General features: G+C 47.1%; 1 protein-coding gene across 1 annotated transcript in view; it reads right to left on the reverse strand.

Annotated features, from left to right (window-relative positions):
- enpp1 (ectonucleotide pyrophosphatase/phosphodiesterase 1) overlaps nt 1-23,548 on the reverse strand; it is a 56,222-nt gene that overhangs the window by 17,122 nt on the left and 15,552 nt on the right. Inside the window, exons 4-15 of the mRNA XM_084151467.1 lie at nt 20,132-20,257; nt 18,954-19,017; nt 17,560-17,657; nt 17,129-17,208; nt 16,158-16,277; nt 14,316-14,425; nt 14,038-14,103; nt 13,836-13,908; nt 12,124-12,232; nt 10,202-10,333; nt 2,582-2,613; nt 2,310-2,437 (exon numbers count right to left, since the gene is read on the reverse strand). Of these exons, the coding sequence (XP_084007593.1) occupies nt 2,310-2,437; nt 2,582-2,613; nt 10,202-10,333; nt 12,124-12,232; nt 13,836-13,908; nt 14,038-14,103; nt 14,316-14,425; nt 16,158-16,277; nt 17,129-17,208; nt 17,560-17,657; nt 18,954-19,017; nt 20,132-20,257 (1,138 nt within the window). The remainder of the gene's footprint in view (nt 1-2,309; nt 2,438-2,581; nt 2,614-10,201; nt 10,334-12,123; nt 12,233-13,835; nt 13,909-14,037; nt 14,104-14,315; nt 14,426-16,157; nt 16,278-17,128; nt 17,209-17,559; nt 17,658-18,953; nt 19,018-20,131; nt 20,258-23,548) is intronic.

The following is a 23,548-nucleotide window of genomic DNA, read 5'->3' on the forward strand; positions in this document are numbered from 1 at the left end:
TTGCACACTCTTGGCATTCTCTCAACCAGCTTCATGAGGTAGTCACCTGGAATGCATTTCAATTAACAGGTGTGCCTTCTTAAAAGTTAATTTGTGGAGTTTCTTTCCTTCTTAATGCATTTGAGCCAATCAGTTGTGTAGTGACAAGGTAAGGGGGTATACAGAAGATAGCCCTATTTGGTAAAAGACAAAGTCCATATTATGGCAAGAACTGCTCAAATAAGCAAAGAGAAACGACAGTCCAGCATTACTTTAAGACATGAAGGTCAGTCAATACGGAACATTTCAAGAACTTTGAAAGTTTCTTCAAGTGCAGTCGCAAAAACCATCAAGCGCTATGATGAAACTGGCTCTCATGAAGATGGCCACAGGAATGGAAGACTCAGTTACCTCTGCTGCAGAGGATAAGTTCATTGGAGTTACCAGCCTCAGAAATTGCAGCCCAAATAAATGCTTCACAGAGTTCAAGTAACAGACACATCTCAACATCAACTGTTTAGAGGGGACTGTGTGAATCAGGCCTTCATGGTCAAATTGCTGCAAAGAAACCACTACTAAAGAATACCAATAAGAAGAAGAGACCTGCTTGGGCCAAGAAACACGAACAATGGACATTAGACCAGTGGAAATGTGTCCTTTGGTCTGGAGTCCAAATTTGAGATTTTTGGTTACAACCGCCGTGTCTTTGTGAGACGCGGTGTGGGTGAATGGATGATCTCCGCATGTGTATTTCCCACCGTAAAGCATGGAGGAGGTGGTGTTATGGTGTGGGGGTGCTTTGCTGGTGACACTGTCTGTGATTTATTTAGAATTCAAGGCATACTTAACCAGCATGGCTACCACAGCATTCTGCAGCGATACGCCATCACATCTGGTTTGGGCTTAGTGGGACTATAATTAGTTTTTCAACAGGACAATGACCTAACACACCTTCAAGCTGTGTAAGGGCTATTTGACCAAGAAGGAGAGTGATGGAGTGCTGCAACAAATGACCTGGCCTCCACAATTCCCTGACCTCAACCCAATTGAGATGGTTTGGGATGAGTCGGACCGCAGATTGAAGGAAAAGCAGCCAACAAGTGCTCAGCATATGTGGGAACTCCTTCAAGACCGTTGGAAAAGCATTCCAGGTGAAGATGGTTGAGAGAATTCCAAGAGTGTCAAAGCTGTCATCAAGGCAAAGGGTGGCTATTTGAAGAATCTCAAATATAAAATATATTTTGATTTGTTTAACACTTTTTTGGTTACTACATGGTTCCATATGTGTTATTTCATAGATTTGATGTCTTCACTATTATTCTACAATGTAGAAAATAGTAAAAATAAAGAAAAACCCTGGAATGAGTAGTTGTGTCCAAACTTTTGACTGGTACTGTATGTTAATAGGCTTTCTGTTAAGCTGAGACCAGCTGTCACTTTTCACGTGTGGCAGCTGTTGAGAATTTCATGGGTCAAGTTAGGGCTAGTGAGATTCTTTAGAAGTCGTCTTGTCGAATAATGGCTCATAGCAACAGACAGTTAAACATAACAAGATTTAAACATTTACATTTTAGTCATTTAGCAGACGCTCTTATCCAGAGCGACCCACAGTAGTGAGTGCATAATTTTTTTTACTTTTTCGTATAAATATCAAGTGGGATGACCTTTTGCAAGTACCTGTAACTGCTTTCAAAGTACATGTAGGGAGATGCATATAGGGACTAGTGCATGTAGGCACAACATTTAAAGTGAATGTCAACGGACACTGTGTAGTTCTAACTGGTGCTGATTTACTTCCTGGAACTCATGACTTGAAAAAGCAGTGAACCGTGATGAGTAGGCTAACTTAAGTAACTTATAAATATTTAAAAGAGTACTTATTTAATTATGTTATTCCACAACAGATACTTTGGCTTAATGCCAGAGTAAAGCTAAGAGTGCAGCTTAGGTTGTGTGATAACCCTAAATGTCATTTTTAAGAAACGCAACACTTTGTTTTATGGTTCATACTGTATACGGTTCCTATAGATGTCGTACCTTAATTTGATCTGTTGTCACAGAGAATGAGCCTTGTGATTTACATACATTCACTGAAATTATATTTCGCTCACTAGATCTAACGCCTAAACTATAGCCTATCAAAACTTTTTTGAGAATAATCAAATCCTTCTGCTGCAGGATTATTTTACTCCTGAGACTAAACTGTTCAAATTAAGATCCCACATCTGTATGAATAAAGACATCATAAAAACACATATGTCAGGGTGGGGGTATTTGGGGGAATCAGGCACTTCAAACAAAGCAAACAAGAGAGATGTGTTATGACATACAGAGCTGCCTGCCAGCCAGGCTTCATGTAGAGATGGGCCTTCTCGATGCGCACGTTGTTAGCAAAGTGCATCCGTTTGGGGAGGTGCTCTTTGAGGTAGGGCCTCATGGGCTGGTCAGGGCTCCTGCACTTCAAAACACACAGCAAGAGAAGAGCAGAGAGTCAATGAAGGGACAGAGGGAGAGGCCTGTTTGACATGAGCTAAGGCAAGCAGATAATTTTAAATTCATCTTATGAACACAGAAGTCAACGGGGCACATATTCTTCACATACCGACAGATTCTTCACCAGGCCTTCATAGTCGACTGGGGGAATAAAAACAGACATGGTTGGTAACTCAAGGGTCATGACCTTCCCCTTCCCCTTCCCAAATCACTCTTGACCCCTTCCCTTGGCCCCAACCTCTTTACCCCTTCCCTTGGCCCCAACCTCTTTACCCCTTCCCTGGACCCCAACCTCTTGACCCCTTCCCTTGGCCCCTACCTCTTGACCCCTTCCCCTTGGCCCAACCTCTTTACCCCTTCCCTGGACCCCAACCTCTTGACCCCTTCCCTTGGCCCCAACCTCTTTACCCCTTCCCTTGGCCCCAACCTCTTTACCCCTTCCCTGGACCCCAACCTCTTGACCCCTTCCCTTGGCCCCAACCTCTTGACCCCTTCCCTTGGCCCCAACCGCTTTCAAATAAAATCAAATACAATTGTATTTGTCACATGCGCCGAATACAACAGGTGTAGACCTTACAGTGAAATGCTTAATTACAAGCCCTTAACCAACAACACCGTTTTAAGAAAAATAAGTGTTAAGAAAGTATTTACTAAATAAACAGAAGTAAAAAATAAAACATAAATAAAGAGCAAGAATAAAATAACAGTAACGAGGCTATATATGGGTGGTCCTCTGTGGTCCTCTGTAGCTCAGCTGGTAGAGCACGGCGCTTGTAACGCCAAGGTAGTGGGTTCGATCCCCGGGACCACCCATACACAAAAAAAAAATGTATGCACGCATGACTGTAAGTCGCTTTGGATAAAAGCGTCTGCTAAATGGCATATTATTATTATTATTATTATTATTATTATTATATACAGGGAGTACCGGTACAGAGTCAATGTGCTGGGGCACAGGTTAGTAGAGGTAATTGAGGTAATATGTACATGTGGGTAGAGGTAAATTGACTATGCATAGATAATAAACAGAGAGTAGCAGCAGCGTAACAATTAGGGGGGGGTCAATGCAAATAGTCCGTTTAGCCATTTGGTTAGCTGTTCAGGAGTCTTATGGCTTGGGGGTAGAAGCTGTTAAAAAGCCTTTTGGACCTAGACTTGGCGCTCCAGTACCGCTGAGAGAACAGTCTATGACTAGGGTGGCTGGAGTCTTTGGCAATTTTTAGGGCCTTCCTCTGACACCGCCTGGTATAGAGGTCCTAGATGGCAGGAAGCTTGGCCCCAGTGATGTACTGGGCCGTACATACTACCCTCTGTAGTGCCTTGCGGTCGGAGGCCGAGCAGTTGCCATACCAGGCGGTGATGCAACCAGTCAGGATGCTCTCGATGGTGCAGCTGTATAACTTTTTGAGGATCTGAGGACCCATGCAAAATCGTTTCAGTCTCCTGAGGGGGAATAGGCATTGTTGTGCCCTCTTCAAGACTGTCTTGGTGTGTTTGGATCATGACAGTTCGCCAGTGATGTGGACACCAAGGAACTTGACGCTTTCAACCTGCTCCACTACAGTCCCGTTGATGAGAATGGGGGCGTGCTCGGCCCTCCTTTTCCTGTAGTCCACAAACATCTCCTTTGTCTTGATCATGTTAAGGGAAGAGGTTGCAGGAGGGAACTGTCAATGGGCAGCTCGCGGCTGTGCTTCCCTTTGTAGTCCATAATAGTTTGCAAGTCCTCCCACTTCCGACGAGCGTCGGAGCCGGTGTAGTGGGATAAAATCTTAGTCCTGTATTGACGCTTTGCCTGTTTGTTGGTTCGTCTGAGGGCATAGTGGGATTTCTTATAAACATCCGGGTTAGAATCCCGCTCCTTGAAAGCGGCAGCTCTACCCTTTAGCTCAGTGCGGATGTTGCCTGTAATCCATGGCTTCTGGTTGGGGTATGTACGCACGGTCACTTTGGGGACGACATCATTGATGCACTTATTGATGAAGCCAGTGACTGATGTGGTGTACTCCTCAATGCCATCGGAAGAATCCCGGAACATATTCCAGTCTGTGCTAGCAAAACAGTCCTGTAGCTTAGCATCTGCGTCATCTGACCACTTCTGTATTGAGCGAGTCACTGGTACTTCCTGCTTTAGTTTTTGCTTGTAAGCAGGAATTAGGAGGATAGAGTTACGGTCAGATTTGCCAAATGGAGGGCTTTGTACGCGTCTCTGTGTGTGGAATAAAGGTGGTCTAGAGTTTTTTTTCCTCTGGTTGCACATTTAACATGCTGGTAGAAATTAGGTAAAACGGATGTAAGTTTCCCTGCATTAAAGTCCCCGGCCACTAGGAGCGCCGCTTCTGGATGAGCATTTTTTTGTTTGCTTATGGCCTTATACAGCTCGTTGAGTGCAGTCTTAGTGCCAGCATCGGTTTGTGGTAAATGGACAGCTACGAAAAACATAGATGAAAACTCTCTTCATAAATAGTTAGTCTACAGCTTATCATGAGACTACCTACTACTCTACCTCAGGCAAGCAAAACCTTGAGACTTCCTTAATATTAGATTTCGTGCACCAGCTGTTATTGACAAATACACACAGACCTCCACCCCTTGTCTTACCGGAGGCTGCTGTTCTATCTTGCCGATGCAAGGAAAACCCAGCCAGCTGTATGTTATTCATGTCGTCGTTCAGCCACGACTCAGTGAAACATAAGATATTACAGTTTTTTATGTCCCGTTGGTAGGATAGTGTTGATCGGAGCTCATCAGTTTATTATCCAATGATTGTATGTTGGTTAATAGGACTGATGGCAGAGGCGGGTTACCCACTCGCCGTCAGATTCTTACAAGGCACCCCGACCTACGTCCCCTTATCTCCGTCTCTTCTTCATGCGAATGACTGGGATTTGGGCCTTGTCGGGTGTCTGAAGTAAATCTTTCGCGTCCGACTCATTAAAGAAAGAATCTTCGTCCAGTACGAGGTGAGTAATCGCTGTTCTGATATCCAGAAGCTCTTTTCGGTCATAAGAGTCGGTGGCAGAAACATTATGTACAAAATTAGTTACAAATAACGCGAAAAAACACACACAATAGCACAATTGGTTAGGAGCCCGTAAAACGGCAGCCATCACCTCTGGCACCCCTTCCCATTGGCCCCAACCGCCTTATCCCTTCCCCTTGGCCCCAACCGCTTTACCCCTTCCCCTTGGCCCAACCTCTTTACCCCTTCCCCTTGGCCCCAACCTCTTTACCCCTTCCCCTTGGCCCAACCGCTTTACCCCTTCCCCTTGGCCCAACCTCTTTACCCCTTCCCCTTGGCCCCAACCGCTTTACCCCTTCCCCTTGGCCCCAACCTCTTTACCCCTTCCCCTTGGTCCCAACCGCTTTACCCCTTCCCCTTGGCCCAACCGCTTCACCCCTTCCCCTTGGCCCAACCTCTTTACCCCTTCCCCTTGGCTCCAACCGCTTTACCCCTTCCCCTTGGCCCCAACCTCTTTACCCCTTCCCCTTGGTCCCAACCGCTTTACCCCTTCCCCTTGGCCCAACCGCTTCACCCCTTCCCCTTGGCCCAACCTCTTTACCCCTTCCCCTTCACCCCAACCGCTTTACCTCTTCCCCTTGGCCCCAACCGCTTTACCCCTTCCCCTTGGCCCAACCTCTTTACCCCTTCCCCTTGGCCCCAACCGCTTGGCACCAACCGCTTTACCCCTTCCCTTAGGCCCAACCTCTTAATCTTCATCCAGTACGAGCTGAGTAATCGCTGTTCTGATATCCAGAAGCTATTTTCGGTCATAAGAGTCGGTGGCAGAAACCTTTTGTACAAAATTAGTTACAAATAACGCGAAAAAACACACACAATAGCACAATTGGTTAGGAGCCCGTAAAACGGCAGCCATCACCTCTGGCACCCCTTCCCCTTGGCCCCAACCACTTTACCCCTTCCCCTTGGCCCCAACCGCTTTACCCCTTCCCCTTGGCCCCAACCGCTTTACCCCTTCCCTTGGCCCCAACCTCTTTACATCTTCCCCTTGGCCCAACCTCTTTACCCCTTCCCCTTGGCCCCAACCGCTTTACCCCTTCCCCTTGGCCCAACCGCTTTACCCCTTCCCCTTGGCCCAACCGCTTTACCCCTTCCCCTTGGCCCCAACCGCTTTACCCCTTCCCCGTGGCCCCAACCGCTTTACCCCTTCCCCTTGGCCCAACCTCTTTACCCCTTCCCTTGGCACCAACCACTTTACCCCTTCCCCTTGGCCCCAACCGCTTTACCCCTTCCCCTTGGCCCCAACCGCTTTACCCCTTCCCACTGGCCCCAACCGCTTTACCCCTTCCCACTGGCCCCAACCGCTTTACCTCTTCCCCTTGGCCCCAACCGCTTTACCCCTTCCCCTTGGCCCCAACCGCTTTACCCCTTCCCCTTGGCCCCAACCGCTTTACCTCTTCCCCTTGGCCCCAACCGCTTTACCCCTTCCCCTTGGCCCCAACCGCTTTACCCCTTCCCCTTGGCCCCAACCGCTTTACCCCTTCCCCTTGGCCCCAACCGCTTTACCCCTTCCCCTTGGCCCCAACCGCTTTATCCCTTCCCCTTGGCCCCAACCGCTTTACCCCTTCCCATTGGCCCCAACCGCTTTACCCCTTCCCCTTGGCCCCAACCGCTTTACCTCTTCCCCTTGGCCCCAACCGCTTTACCTCTTCCCCTTGGCCCCAACCGCTTTACCACTTCCCCTTGGCCCCAACCGCTTGACCCCTTCCCCTTGGCCCCAACCGCTTCACCCCTTCCCCTTCGCCCCAACTGCTTTACCCCTTCCCCTTGGCCCCAACCGCTTTACCACTTCCCCTTGGCCCCAACCGCTTTACCCCTTCCCCTTGGCCCCAACCGCTTCACCCCTTCCCCTTCGCCCCAACTGCTTTACCCCTTCCCCTTGGCCCCAACCGCTTTACCCCTTCCCCTTGGCCCCAACCGCTTTACCTCTTCCCATTGGCCCCAACCGCTTTACCCCTTCCCCTTGGCACCAACCACTTTACCCCTTCCCCTTGGCCCAACCTCTTTACCCCTTCCCTTGGCCCAACCTCTTTACCCCTTCCCTTGGCCCCAACCTCTTTACCCCTTCCCCGTGGCCCCAACCGCTTTACCCCTTCCCTTGGCCCCAACCGCTTTACCCCTTCCCTTGGCCCCAACCGCTTTACCCCTTCCCCTTGGCCACAACCGCTTTACCCCTTCCCCTTGGCCCCAACCGCTTTACCCCTTCCCCTTGGCCCCAACCTCTTTACCCCTTCCCTTGGCCCCAACCTCTTGACCCCTTCCCCTTGGCCCCAACCACTTTATCCCTTCCCCTTGGCCCCAACCGCTTTACCCCTTCCCCTTGGCCCAACCGCTTTACCCCTTCCCCTTGGCCCAACCTCTTTACCCCTTCCCCTTGGCCCAACCTCTTTACCCCTTCCCCTTGGCCCCAACCGCTTTACCCCTTCCCCTTGGCCCAACCTCTTTACCCCTTCCCCTTGGCCCAACCGCTTTACCCCTTCCCTTGGCCCAACCTCTTTACCCCTTCCCCTTCCCCTTGGCCCCAACCTCTTTACCCCTTCCCTTGGCCCAACCTCTTTACCCCTTCCCCTTGGCCCCAACCTCTTTACCCCTTCCCTTGGCCCCAACCTCTTTACCCCTTCCCTTGGCCCCAACCTCTTTCCCCCTTCCATTGGCCCCAACCTCTTGACCCCTTCCCCTTGGCCCCAACCACTTTACCCCTTCCCCTTGGCCCAACCTCTTTACCCCTTCCCTTGGCCCCAACCTCTTTACCCCTTCCCCTTGGCCCCAACCGCTTTACCTCTTCCCTTGGCCCCAACCTCTTTACCCCTTCCCTTGGCCCCAACCTCTTTACCCCTTCCCCTTGGCCCCAACCACTTTACCCCTTCCCCTTGGCCCCAACCTCTTGACCCCTTCCCCTTGGCCCCAACCTCTTTACCCCTTCCCCTTGGCCCAACCTCTTTACCCCTTCCCTTGGCCCCAACCGCTTTACCCCTTCCCCTTGGCCCCAACCGCTTTATCCCTTCCCCTTGGCCCCAACCGCTTTACCCCTTCCCTTGGCCCCAACCGCTTTACCCCTTCCCCTTCCCCTTGGCCCCAACCGCTTTACCCCTTCCCCTTGGCCCCAACCGCTTTACCCCTTCCCTTGGCCCCAACCTCTTTACATCTTCCCCTTGGCCCAACCTCTTTACCCCTTCCCACTGGCCCCAACCGCTTTACCTCTTCCCCTTGGCCCCAACCACTTTACCACTTCCCCTTGGCCCAACCGCTTTACCTCTTCCCCTTGGCCCCAACCGCTTTACCCCTTCCCCTTGGCCCCAACCTCTTTACCCCTTCCCTTGGCCCCAACCGCTTTACCCCTTCCCCTTGGCCCCAACCGCTTTACCCCTTCCCCTTGGCCCCAACCGCTTTATCCCTTCCCCTTGGCCCCAACCGCTTTACCTCTTCCCCTTGGCCCCAACCGCTTTACCACTTCCCCTTGGCCCCAACCGCTTTACCCCTTCCCTTGGCCCCAACCGCTTTACCCCTTCCCCTTGGCCCCAACCGCTTTACCTCTTCCCCTTGGCCCCAACCGCTTTACCCCTTCCCCTTCCCCTTGGCCCCAACCGCTTCACCCCTTCCCCTTCGCCCCAACCGCTTTACCCCTTCCCCTTGGCCCCAACCGCTTTACCTCTTCCCCTTGGCCCCAACCGCTTTACCCCTTCCCCTTGGCCCCAACCGCTTTACCCCTTCCCCTTGGCCCCAACCGCTTTACCCCTTCCCCTTGGCCCCAACCGCTTTACCTCTTCCCCTTGGCCCCAACCGCTTTACCACTTCCCCTTGGCCCCAACCGCTTTACCTCTTCCCATTGGCCCCAACCGCTTTACCCCTTCCCCTTGGCCCAACCTCTTTACCCCTTCCCCTTGGCCCCAACCGCTTTACCCCTTCCCCTTAGCCCAACCTCTTTACCCCTTCCCCTTGGCCCCAACCGCTTTACCCCTTCCCCTTGGCCCCAACCGCTTTACCTCTTCCCCTGGCCCCAACCTCTTTACCCCTTCCCCGTGGCCCCAACCGCTTTACCCCTTCCCCTTCCCCTTGGCCCCAACCACTTTACCCCTTCCCTTTGGCCCAACCTCTTTACCCCTTCCCCTTGGCCCCAACCTCTTTACCCCTTCCCCTTGGCCCCAACCGCTTTACCCCTTCCCCTTGGCCACAACCGCTTTACCCCTTCCCCTTCCCCTTGGCCCCAACCGCTTTACCCCTTCCCCTTCCCCTTGGCCCCAACCGCTTTACCCCTTCCCTTGGCCCCAACCTCTTGACCCCTTCCCCTTGGCCCCAACCTCTTTACCCCTTCCCCTTGGCCCCAACCTCTTTACCTCTTCCCTTGGCCCCAACCTCTTTACCTCTTCCCCTTGGCCCCAACCGCTTTACCCCTTCCCCTGGGGGCCAAAACCCCCAACCCTTCGGTTGCCAGCTCACTTCCCAACAGATGTTTTTCGTTGGACCCGGGATTCGAACTGGCTGGCTTGTCTCTCTAACCGCTAGGCTACCTGCTGCCCCAGTGTAGTGGTGAAGCTTCTACCTTAATTATTGCTTACACCTTACTAATCTGCCATAATCAAAGGGGAAGGGCCAATGGGAAGGGAGTGAATTAGGAGCTGCTGTAACACTGGATGGTATTGCGTAAGGCCAGGAAGAGGGAGGAAGACAGCTGGAAGTGACATGTTGTCATCATCAACAGTTACTCACAGGAGAAGAAGTCTTCCGGGAGGTTCTTGGGTCGGATTCGCGCGGCAGGGCCTTGGATGACAGTGAAGTCGTCAATGTTGTCCTGGTACAAGCTTACGAATGCAGCCTTTTTGCAGGAAGCTTCCTCCATTCCTGCAATTACAATAAACACACGGTCACCATTTAAAAAACAATCGCCATTGTTTGTATTGTTGTTCCTGGCAACTGGGCAGTCAGAGCAATAGGAGAAGCATGAGGAGAGAAATGGAGAATGAGAAAGGACAGTATAGGACTTCAAACAGCACCATAATTAGGCGGTCTAATCTGTACCAGATTTCAGACAGAAAAAATGACTTTTTTAACTGAACAAACTGTTAATTTGAAATTATAAACAGATGATTGTTACTAGGATTATATCCTCCATTTCCCAATCAATCATTCTTAACGGCAAATGTGAAATCAACCACAACCAGTCTTTTCCTGACTAAAAATAACCCAAAGAGCAATGCAATATTTGGTAAAAGCTAAATAAAAAGGACTCCCATATGATATTTGTTATATTAAAAACCTGACATCAAAATTACAACTCTGCGACGTGGACCTTATTACAAGGCCAGTTGAGCAGCCATCGGTCGGTGCCGCCACATTAATTAAATTTAGCTAATCCTTCACACACATAATGCCATAATTACAAGACATGTCAAATGCTATGCAGATGTTGCGAGCATCTCTTCTTCACAGACCTCCCTCTGTAAACCTCCCTGGCTGCCTCATGCTGGTTTTTGCTAAATAATTCACAGCTGTTTCAGCATTCACTCTGACCTTGTTTTACAAATCGTTTTCACCCTGGCATGTGATTCCCCTGCAACAGGTTCTAGTGGTGCATCCCAAATGGCACCCTATTCCCTATATAGTGCACTACTTTTGACCAGCCTTATGGGCCCTGGTCAAAAGTAGTGTACTAAATAGGGAATAGGGTGCCATTTAGGATGCTACCAAGGTCTCAGCCATACCAAACTGTATGTGTGGCTGACAGTAAGCATCCAAACACCCACACAATAGAGGACCCCAGAGTACAGGCCAGAGGCTGGAAGACAATGCCACATCGTAAAGTTACTCAACAGAGGAACTATAGCATAAAAAAAAACACACAAAAAAACAGAAAATAAAAGTGTTGTGGTAATATACATTATGGCTACACTGTTAATTGTTATGTTTTCTTTCTGAAGTGCTACTTGTACAATAAAATCTGTAAACAACTACTTAATGAGTGAATTTGATAGCAGATTTCTGTGTTATAAGGCAGGAGCAATGCAGCCATTATACAATAGCTAAGGGACGTTAGCCATCATTTTGCTGCCAGATACTGTCTCTCGATATGATACTTAGTGATGTCGGAAAATCAGCTACTTCATATTTCTTTATTTTCTTCCCTTTTCCCCCCTAGACCAACTCCTCTTTCATGTTCAGTAGTAGTGGATGCTCACTATTGCATCACCTTATGATTTCCAGCAGAGCCATAAAATAAAGTAAACAACTTTCATTTGCCAAAAAACACTAAATGGCTCAATGCATCCACATTTATTTTATTAGTGCTTATCTCTGAGAAACAGTGTTTCTCCTGTACTGTACATTTCCTTCTTGAGGCTCTATGCTCCAGTAGGAGCTAAAACAATAAGTCAAGTCACGTTCCAATCTACTGTTTCATCTGAATGCTGTAGCTCAGTTGGTAGAGCATGGCGCTTGCAACGCCAGGGTTGTGGGTTCGTTTCCCACGGGGGGCCAGTATTAAAAATATATATATATATATATATATGTATGCACTCACTAACTGTAAGTTGCTCTGGATAAGAGCGTCTGCTAAATGACTAAAATGTAAATGTAGAAAACATGGCTGCTGATTGTTGATCGCAGGCTGTGTGTTGTGGCAACATGCTGCTCACCGTGGTCAGACAGAAGCACCAGGTTGACACAGCGGTGAAGGTTCTTCTGTTTCAGGCCGTCCATTAGAAGTCCTAACAACCTGTCCACGTTCAGCAGGGCCTCAATCACCTGCAAATACAGTACATTGTCATTCATAACACCACATGTTATAAACTCAGAAAAAAAAGAAACGTCCTCTCACTGTCAACTGCGTTTATTTTCAGCAAACTTAACATGTGTAAATATTTGTATGAACATAAGATTCAACAACTGAGACATAAACTGAACAAGTTCCACAGACATGTGACTAACATAAATTGAATAATGTGTCCCTGAACAAAGGGGGGGTCAAAATCAAAAGTAACAGTCAGTATCTGGTGTGGCCACCAGCTGCATTAAGTACTGCAGTGCATCCCCTCCTCATGGACTGCACCAGATTTGCCAGTTCTTGCTGTGAGATGTTACCCCACTCTTCCACCAAGGCACCTGCAAGTTCCCAGACATTTCTGGGGGGAATGGCCCTAGCCCTCACCCTCCGATCCAATGGGATTGAGATCCGGGATCTTCGCTGGCCATGGCAGAACACTGACATTCCTGTCTTGCAGGAAATCACACACAGAACGAGCAGTATGGCTGGTGGCATTGTCATGCTGGAGGGTCATGTCAGGATGAGCCTGCAGGAAGGGTACCACATGAGGGAGGAGGATGTCTTCCCTGTAACGCACAGCGTTGGGATTGCCTGCAATGACAACAAGCTCAGTCCGATGATGCTGTGACACACCGCCCCAGACCATGACGGACCCTCCACCTCCAAATCAATCCCGCTCCAGAGTACAGGCCTCGGTGTAACGCTCATTCCTTCGACGATAAACGCGAATCCGACCATCACCCCTGGTGAGACAAAACCGCGACTCGTCAGTGAAGAGCGACGGTGGGTTTGTGCCCATAGGCGACATTGTTGCCGGTGATGTCTGGTGAGGACCTGCCTTACAACAGGCCTACAAGCCCTCAGTCCAGCCTCTCTCAGCCTATTGTAGACAGTCTGAGCACTGATGGAGGGATTGTGTGTTCCTGGTGTAACTCGGGCAGTTGTTGTTGCCATCCTGTACCTGTCCCGCAGGTGTGATGTTTGGATGTACCGATCCTGTGCAGGTGTTGTTACACATGGTCTGCCACTGCGAGGATGATCAGCTGTCCGTCCTGTCTCCCTGTAGCACTGTCTTAGGCGTCTCATAGTACGGACATTGCAATTTATTGCCCTGGCCACATCTGCAGTCCTCATGCCTCCTTGCAGCATGCCTAAGGCACATTCATGCAGATGAGCAGGGACCCTTGGCATCTTTCTTTTGGTGTTTTTCAGAGTCAGTAGAAAGGCCTATTTAGTGTCCTAAGTTTTCATAACTGTGACCTTAATTGCCTACCGTCTGTAAGCTGTTAGTGTCTTAACGACCATTTCACAGGTGCTTGTTCATTAATTGTTCATAGTTCATTGAACAAGCATGGGAAACAGTGTTTAAACCCTTTACAATGAAGATCTGTGAAGTTATTTGGATTTTTACAAATTATATTTGAAAGACAGGGTCCTGAAAAAGGGACGTTTATTTTTTTGCTGAGTTTACAAGGCCCAGGAGTTCTGCCTGACTACTTTGTGGCCTTTGCTGGGCCTGCTTTGATTGGTTATAAATTACCCCCCACTTGATTGGTGGGTTGAATGAATAGAGATGGATCTGACCTGGCTGCTCATTGGTCCGTATCGGTGGCCGGCAGAGTCTGGTTCTTCCACGTAGAGAGTGTAAAAATCTGGCCTATATAAAAACAAAACGAAATGACACCGATTACATAGTGAGGTCCTATCAAATGAAAGGTACGTAAGTGTTTGGTCTGTCCTTCAAAATGATGCTCATTTAATGGTTATAAGAAGCATATTACCATACCTTTCCCCTTTAGGCAAATTCAGCCATTGAAATATGGTTGAGATTCTCTCCTCAAATGGGATGTTCCTAAGACAAAGATCCTGCTTTATTTCTTACTTTAGAATGCATCACTATGGATAGCTTAAAACACACTGCTGGTCACCTCCAAATAACACATTCATACTTTATATCCTAGAAAACAAATAGATGTGGTATTCACAATAGGATAATTACCTACTCCTCTTTACTGTGACCATAAACAAACACGGATAAGAAAGATCATTACGCAAGTCTCTCACCTGTCATACTTCTTATAGAAGTCAGGTAATCTTCCATTGACTGCCACATCAGAGCCCGGCCAGAAGAATGTGGCTGACTTCAGGTTATTGTCCATGGCAGTGAGCCAAACCTAGAGAGAGACAGACAGGAGAGGTGCACTGATAGTCAAAACAGACCACTAAAAAGAGCTAGCCTAATAGCGCATTCATTCTGGTACATCAGAATAAGCAGTGCTTTATCATTACATCTAAAGACTTCCCCAATAAACTCATCAGAATTGACCTATAGTAGTGATCCTCGCTATATGAGCCACGATATAATTCCCTCCCAGTGGGTTAACCCTATTGGCGCGATGCGTAGGCTGTTTGCAGTTCAGGCCAGCAACCTGGGTTTGCTTCCCGCTCACTACAATATGTTCATTACATATTGTATTATGTTCATTACAGAGCAAGCAGTACTATCCATTACAGCTAAACTTTTGTCCTAACAAATGATATATGTTCATCAATAACACTATTTAAGGATTAGAGGTCTCATCTTCCTGACTTTCTCCACACATGATGTGGAAAGACATAAGTACATTTGGATTTATTTGGTTGTATTATTATTATGGACTGTGATATGTGGTTGTCTCACCTAGGTTTCTTAAGATGAATGCACAAACTAAGTCGCTCTGGATAAGAGCGTCTGGTTAATGACTTAAATGTAAATGTATTGATTAAACATCAAGACAAAGTGTTTCCCCTACATGCTTAATGTAAACACTCTCCATTAAAGATAATGGTAGACATGTCTATTTCTCATTCTGAGACACTGCCCTTTTTCCCTGAAGAGAGGCACTTGTCATGTAGAGTATGACTTTAAAGGGATAGTTCACCCAAATGAGAAAATTACATATCTGTTTCCTCCTGCTAGTAGGCCGTCATTGTAAATAAGAATTTGTTCTTAACTAACTTGTTAAAACAATATATATGTATATAATAATTTTGTCATTTGGGTTGAATATCCCTTTAAAGGGGACTTACTGTCACAGAGTTGAAGAGGAGGGGCCTCCCATTTGAGTGAAAACCACAGGAGCGCTTAAACAAGCACAAGCCGAAGCCCTCGCAGGGCTGTCATTTTGCGGAGGCAGAATCCATCATTATTTCAAGAGGCACATTATGTGGAGCAGATGGATTCACCCATCTCAGAGAGTTAAAGAGGAGAGCTGTCACTGAAAACAACTGCCTCGCACAATTCATAGAAAGCTAATTAGAGTGCATCATGATCAAAGACCCATAACTACTGTTCTCACTCAACACTTCATATATCATTATGTACATTATGTGACAAGGCTGAGACTTTGAATTAGCGCCATTTTCTCCTTGTCAGTCAATGTTTTGATTTGTGCACAGATGAGATGGAGATGACAGAATCCAGAATGTTCTTTGGCACCGTTCTGTGATGTCATTATGTCTTATCGTTAGGGTTGTTTTAGTAAACACAGTTCAAGGGAATTTCCTCAACAACATTCATGTTATTATTCCTCATGCATTTTTACAGCTAAATGTTTCAGGAGGAAATCATCTCGAAGTGCCGTCTGTGACTTGTTCTAACAACAACAGGACTCCTTATGTCTTCCCAAGCTCCACTCTTCTAGCCTGGGTACCAGTCTGTTTGACTGATCATTCTTAACATGACGTGAAGGAGTGGAATGTAAGCAAAACATTCTCGGTTCTCGATTTCAGGCTACCAGTTTTCAGGTTATATTTCTCCTAACACTAGGGCCACATAATCCTAAAACCAAGAAGCTCTACCAGTAAACTAACATTGAACGAAGGCGCATGATTTGCACTGTTGTGTATTCCAATGTATCCACTCACTGGTTCTCCTTGGTACCATTTGGCATTGAATTTCTCGGGAACTCTCAGACTGAAAGATGCGTTGCGGGTCACGTCGTACATCTTGTTGTCCACGATCCCATGGGACTCTGGATAGAGGCCCTGTGGGAGTAACACACATACACACACCAGTGCTTTGACAGCTGCAGGGCTAAGTAAGTGGACCTATCATCTGTAACTTTACATCTAAACCACTTCATCACAGAGAGCCACAGGCTAACCAACTGGAGCCACAGGTTAACCAACTGGAGCCACAGGTTAACCCACTGGAGCCACAGGTTAACCCACTGGAGCCACAGGTTAACCCACTGGAGCCACAGGTTAACCCACTGGAGCCACAGGTTAACCCACTGGAGCCACAGGCTAACCAACTGGAGCCACAGGTTAACCCACTGGAGCCACAGGTTAACCCACTGGAGCCACAGGTTAACCCACTGGAGCCACAGGTTAACCCACTGGAGCCACAGGTTAACCCACTGTGTGTTGAAAGCGAAGTCTGGCGGCTATTTGAAAGGTGTGGGTTAATGAAATCACCGCCCATGATTGCATACCTCAACCACGGTTTCTCCTGAGATGCAGCATGTCCACCATCAAGCCACAAGAGGAGGTCCTTTGTTATCATTAGTGGTAAGTTACTATTTGATGGATAAGGTGATTTAAAGATTCATCTTTCTTTTAAGTGGATTCCATTTTCAAATAAACAAATAAGCCAGTTGTGTATACAATTTTGCAGAGTAACCGACGCCTGACTGATTCCATATTAGATAATAATAATATGCCATTTAGCAGACGCTTTTATCCAAAGCGACTTACAGTCATGCGTGCATACATTTTTGTGTATGGGTTGTCCTGGGGATCGAACCCACTACCTTGGCGTTACAAGCGCCGTGCTCTACCAGTTGAGCTACAGAGGACCACTAGATCAACTAAGACAAGCAGAGCAACACGCTTACAGTCACAATGGTGTAGTGGTTGGGGAAGGTCTTGGTGGGATAGGCAGGTCTCATGTATGAGGTAGTGGTGCCACAGTTGCCTGAAATAGAAGGAAATGAAAACTAGTTAAAAGATGCCAAAGTAAAAGGATCATTTCACCAAATGGGTTTAAAAGAGGTCAGACTGACGTCTTTTGCGACGGCGCTGACATAAGCGGCCAAATAAACAGAATTGTTTCTTGAAACAGGATCATTTCCCCCAAATTGGTTGAAAAGACGATAATGTTTTTACATGTCTTTTTAGCCACCAGTAAGCGACGTCTTTACTTGGTTGTAATCTGACGTCGTTTCAACCTGAAACCAAATTTCAACCAGAAAACAACTTCTTTGCAAGGTCTCTGGCCAAAGGTTGCCCTACACGCCAGAAAACAATGGTGTGCTTGGTGACTTACGTAATTTGCTGATGACTGGAAGAAGACTGCCGTAGGCCTTTAAATAACCTGCCCGGAAGCCATCCATAGACACCAGGATCAGAGGGGGTTTGGAAAAACTGGGGATACAAACAGAGAAAGAGAATGAGCTGTATTGAGGTTAAAACAGAACATACATTTTTCCTGGAAAGCATGAATCTAAATCTGTCTGAGTCTGGCACAGTGTGGATGGTCCAGTTCCACTGATACAGTAGTGGTGCTGTGGCTTTATGTGGAGGAACACAAAGCAGCCCTTTGAATGGGGGGAACTGACGTGAACGGACTAGATGAGAAGGAAAGGCAGGGTGGATTCAGCCCACACAGAGAGAAGAAGGGGAGGGGCAGGAAGAGGTCTGTTGCTGGATGTCTCCATCCAAGATGAGTCAGATGTATCAAAGGCCTGTGGGTTAAACAGTTTCCCCTTTCCCCGAGAACGGAAACTTTCAACTGAAATACATCGCTTTTTTTCTCCCTCTCTTTCTTCCTTTTCTTCCTTCCCTTTCTTTCTTCCGCTCCCTCTCTCTTTTCTCCAACATAAGGGGTAACAGAGATAAGTGATGTTGTTGTCGTCCTCTGTAGCTCAACTGGTAGAGCACGGCGCTTGTAACGCCAAGGTAGTGGGTTCGATCCCCGGGACCACCCATACACAAAAATGTATGCACGCATGACTGTAAGTTGCTTTGATTTCGGTGTTTTCCTGTGAAGGCTAACGACTCATAAAATAAACCCTAATTTGAAGTTATAGTCAATGGAACCCCCCCCCCCCCCAAAAAAAAGATAAAACACAAGAATGAGTGACAACAGGTCATTAAGAAAAGAAAAAAACATTCAAAAGAAAAACAACTTTAATTAGTTCAAAGCACTTTGGAAAGATCTTTCAGACTAAAAATGGCTTCAAGACAACCAGCTGTTTACTTTTCCATAGTCTAACAAGTCTGTGGTCCCGTCCTTATTGCACAACACGCCAGACACACACACACCCCGCCCTCCCAATACACAGCCCCATTAGCTAAGTTTCCATAGACACTGAACATCTGCACTACAACTTCTCCATCATAAAAACCAGGAGTAATGTATTTGGGTTAATCCTGTTGGCCCCGCAGCCTTGTGAATGTTGACCTGTTTAAAGGTCTTGCTCACATCGGCTACCGATGTGGTGTGTTTTTGTCTGTAGTACGCACAGATTGTTGTATGACTAAGTAACAAAAGCACACTGTGTGTATATACTATCAAGCAGTTTCAATCAAGGACTGTGCTGTGCTCTCCCTTATAGCACAGTGGGACCTCCAAGTTCAACAGTAGATCCTATCTTCAGACTGTGGTGTATGAAAGTGTTTCTCACAGAGAAAGTACTGTAGTTGTGGAAAATTACTTACCCGGCAGGACATTGTGGTGTTTGAATGTCCTCACACTCCTCTTCTATCCAGGACTTCACTCCCACTGGAAAATATTATTATAATCAACCATACTATCGTCACTAATTTGAGGCTGATGTGGCGAACTACCAAACACATCAAATCTACAGTACATCTATCTACTAGACTAAAATCATGTTACACCACATCTAATATTTCAAAAATGTATGAAGTGAGCGTTGTGCTTGGACCGCTTAGGCTAAAGCAAGCCAAGTAATGGCGAATACTAGCTAAAATGACCATGAGTTAAAGTTTTATTACAGTAGTTAAGAGTGATAAGTATGAAGCCAACTGGATGACTCTGAAAGAGCTCTAAAATGCAGATGTGAGATATAGTCTAAGCCAGTGTTTCTCAACCTCTGGTTCCTGGACCGGCACCTCAGATGGTCAACTCTCTGACACCCATTTAGTCAGTTCTAGAAGTGTTAGTGTAAGCGGGTGTCCAAATAGGAAGGACCTAGCTTGCTGGTCCATGGTACAAATAAGGTTGAGAAACACTGGTCTAAGCATTTATAAGATGGTCAAGGATAGTGAAAGATTGAGAGGGCCTTATGATGGGGTTGGGGAATTCATTCCACCACACTGGAGGAGCTAGAAAAGAGAGAGACCAACATCAATCAGAAATCAACACACACAAGGATATCTGTGTGACTCTGATCTCAAAGTGCATTGGAACTATAGGGAGAAGATGATTTTACAATCAGAGGTGGAATTCACAGTGTATATTCAGCTGCAAATGTGTTAAATCCTAAAATCCCTTGACACAATGTCCTAATATCTGGTGTGCCTTACTTTCCTTGGGAAAACAACTCTACCAACTGTAAACAACCAACTGTAAACAACCAACTCTACCAACTGTAAACAACCAACTCTACCAACTGTAAACAACCAACTGTAAACAACCAACTCTACCAACTGTAAACAACCAACTGTAAACAATCAACTCTACCAACTGTAAACAACCAACTGTAAACAACCAACTCTACCAACTGTAAACAACCAACTGTAAACAACCGACTCTACCAACTGTAAACAACCAACTGTAAACTGTCTGAGTATAGGCCTTTACGTAACATTGCACATCAGACCTGGGCCAAATACTGCAATCCATGCAGGGTCAGTTTAGTCTATGGTTTTACCTTTGCAGGAGCTGTAGTAGTTTGCACAGCAGTCCCCTGCTTTCACACAGTCATCCGAGCAGGAGCACAGGCTATTGGCCAACCTCTCCTCACCACAGCGGAATATGGAGCAGGTCCAAAGCTGACCTGAGAGGAGAGAGAGACAGAGCGAGAGAAAGTGAGAGAGTAAAACAGAGTTTATGACAGAGAAAAAGAGGGAGAATGTGAGTGTGAGAGAAGGAGTGAGAGAGAGAGAGGAGAGAGAGGAGAGAGAGGAGAGAGAGGAGAGAGAGAAGAGAGAGGAGAGGGAGGAGAGGGAGGAGAGAGAGGAGAGAGGAGAGGGAGGAGAGAGGAGAGAGAGGAGAGAGGAGAAAGATAGGAGAGGGAGAGAGAAAGAGAGAGAGAGAGAGGGGAAGATAGGAGAGGGAGAGAGGGAGAGAGAGAGAGGGGAAGATAGGAGAGGGAGAGAGAGAGAGAGAGAGGGGAAGATAGGAGAGATAGAAGGGAAGATAGGAGAGGGAGAGAGAGAGGGGAAGATATGAGAGGGAGAGAGAGACCATTATAAATACAACCCAAATTTATGTTTATTTATTTTCCCATTTGTACTTTAACTATTTGAACATTGTTACAACACTGTACAGTGACGGAAAAAAGTATTTGATCCCCTGCTGATTTTGTACGTTTGCCCACTGACAAAGACATGATCAGTCTATAATTTTAATGGTAGGTTTATTTGAACAGTGAGCGATAGAATAACAACAAAGAAATCCAGAAAAACACATGTCAAAAATTGTATAAATTGATTTGCATTTTAATGAGGGAAATAAGTATTTGACCCCTTCTCAATTAGAAAGATTTCTGGTTCCCGGGTGTCTTTTATACAGGTAACGAGCTGAGATTAGGAGCACACTCTTAAAGGGAGTGCTCCTAATCTCAGTTTGTTACCTGTATAAAAGACACCTGTCCACAGAAGCAATCAATCAATCAGATTCCAAACTCTCCACCATGGCCAAGACCAAAGAGCTCTCCAAGTATGTCAGGGACAAGAATGTAGACCTACACAAGGCTGGAATGGGCTACAAGACCATCGCCAAGCACCTTGGTGAGAAGGTGACAACAGTTGGTGCGATTATTCGCAAATGGAAGAAACACAAAAGAACTGTCAATCTCCCTCGGCCTGGGGCTCCATGCAAGATCTCACCTTGTGGAGTTGCAATGATCATGAGAACGGTGAGGAATCAGCCCAGAACTACACAGGAGGATCTTGTCAATGATCTCAAGGCAGCTGGGACCATAGTCACCAAGAAAACAATTGGTAACACACCACGCCGTGAAGGACTGAAATCCTGCAGCGCCCGCAAGGTCCCCCTGCTCAAGAAAGCACATATACAGGGCCGTCTGAAGTTTGCCAATGAACATCTGAATGATTCAGAGGAGAACTGGGTGAAAGTGTTGTGGTCAGATGAGACCAAAATCGAGCTCTTTGGCATCAACTCACCATCGCCGTGTTTGGAGGAGGAGGAATGCTGCCTATGACCCCAAGAACACCATCCCCACCGTCAAACATGGAGGTGGAAACATTATGCTTTGGGGGGGGGGGGGGGGGGGGGGGGGTTTCTGCTAAGGGGACAGGACAACCTCACCGCATCAAAGGGACGATGGACGGGGCCATGTACCGTCAAATCTTGGGTGAGAACATCCTTCCCTCAGCCAGGGCATTGAAAATGGCTCGTGGATGGGTATTCCAGCATGACAATGACCCAAAACACAAGGCCAAGGCAACAAAGGAGTGGCTCAAGAAGAAGTACATTAAGGTCCTGGAGTGGCCTAGCCAGTCTCCAGACCTTAATCCCATAGAAAATCTGTGGAGGGAGCTGAAGGTTCGAGTTGCCAAACGTCAGCCTCGAAACCTTAATGACTTGGAGAAGGTCTGCAAAGAGGAGTGGGACAAAATCCCTCCTGAGATGTGTGCAAACCTGGTGGCCAACTACAAGAAACGTTTGACCTCTGTGATTGCCAACAAGGGTTTTGCCACCAAGTACTAAGTCATGTTTTGCAGAGGGGTTAAATACTTATTTCCGTCATTAAAATGCAAATCAATTTATAACATTTTTGACATGCCTTTGTCTGGATGTTTTTGTTGTTATTCTGTCTCTCACTGTTCAAATAAACCTACCATTAAAATTATAGACTGATCATGTCTTTGTCAGTGGGCAAACGTACAAAATCAGCAGGGGATCAAATACTTTTTTCCCTCACTGTATATATACAGTGGGGAGAACAAGTATTTGATACACTGCCGATTTTGCAGGTTTTCCTACTTACAAAGCATGTAGAGGTCTGTAATTTTTATCATAGGTACACTTCAACTGTGAGAGATGGAAACTAAAACAAAAATCCAGAAAATCTCATTGTATGATTTTAAAGTAATTAATTTGCATTTTATTGCATGACATAAGTATTTGATCACCTACCAACCAGTAAGAATTCCGGCTCTCACAGACCTGTTAGTTTTTCTTTAAGAAGCCCTCCTGTTCTCCACTCATTACCTGTGTTAACTGCACCTGATTGAACTCGTTACCTGTATAAAAAAGACACCTGTCCACACACTCAATCAAACTGACTCCAACCTCTCCACAATGGCCAAGACCAGAGAGCTGTGTAAGGACATCAGGAATACAATTGTAGACCTGCACAAGGCTGGGATGGGCTACAGGACAAATGGCAAGCAGCTTGGTGAGAAGGCAACAACTGTTGGTGCAATTATTACAAAATGGAAGAAGTTCAAGATGATGGTCAATCACCCTCGGTCTGGGGCTCCATGCAAGATCTCACCTCGTGGGGCATCAATGAACATGAGGAAGGTGAGGGATCAGCCCAGAACTACACGGCAGGACCTGGTCAATGACCTGAAGAGAGCTGGGACCACAGTCTCAAAGAAAACCATTAGTAACACACTACGCCGTCATGGATTAAAATCCTGCAGCGCACGCAAGGTCCCCCTGCTCAAGCCAGCGCATGTCCAGGCCCGTCTGAAGTTTGCCAATGACCATCTGGATGATCCAGAGGAGGAATGGGAGAAGGTCATTTGGTCTGATGAGACAAAAATAGAGCTTTTTCGTCTAAACTCCACTCGCCGTGTTTGGAGGAAGAAGAAGGATGAGTACAACCCCAAGAACACCATCCCAACCGTGAAGCATGTAGGTGGAAACATCATTCTTTGGGGATGCTTTTCTACAAAGGGGACAGGACGACTGCACCGTATTGAAGGGAGGATGGATGGGGCCATATATCATGAGATCTTGGCCAACAACCTCCTTCCCTCAGTAAGAGCATTGAAGATGGGTCGTGACTGGGTCTTCCAGCATGACAACGACCCGAAACACACAGCCAGGGCAACTAAGGAGTGGCTCCGTAAGAAGCATCTCAAGGTCCTGG

The sequence above is a fragment of the Coregonus lavaretus genome (assembly GCF_964263955.1).
Source record: "Coregonus lavaretus genome assembly, chromosome: 33".
In the NCBI taxonomy this organism is placed as follows: Eukaryota; Metazoa; Chordata; class Actinopteri; order Salmoniformes; family Salmonidae; genus Coregonus; species Coregonus lavaretus.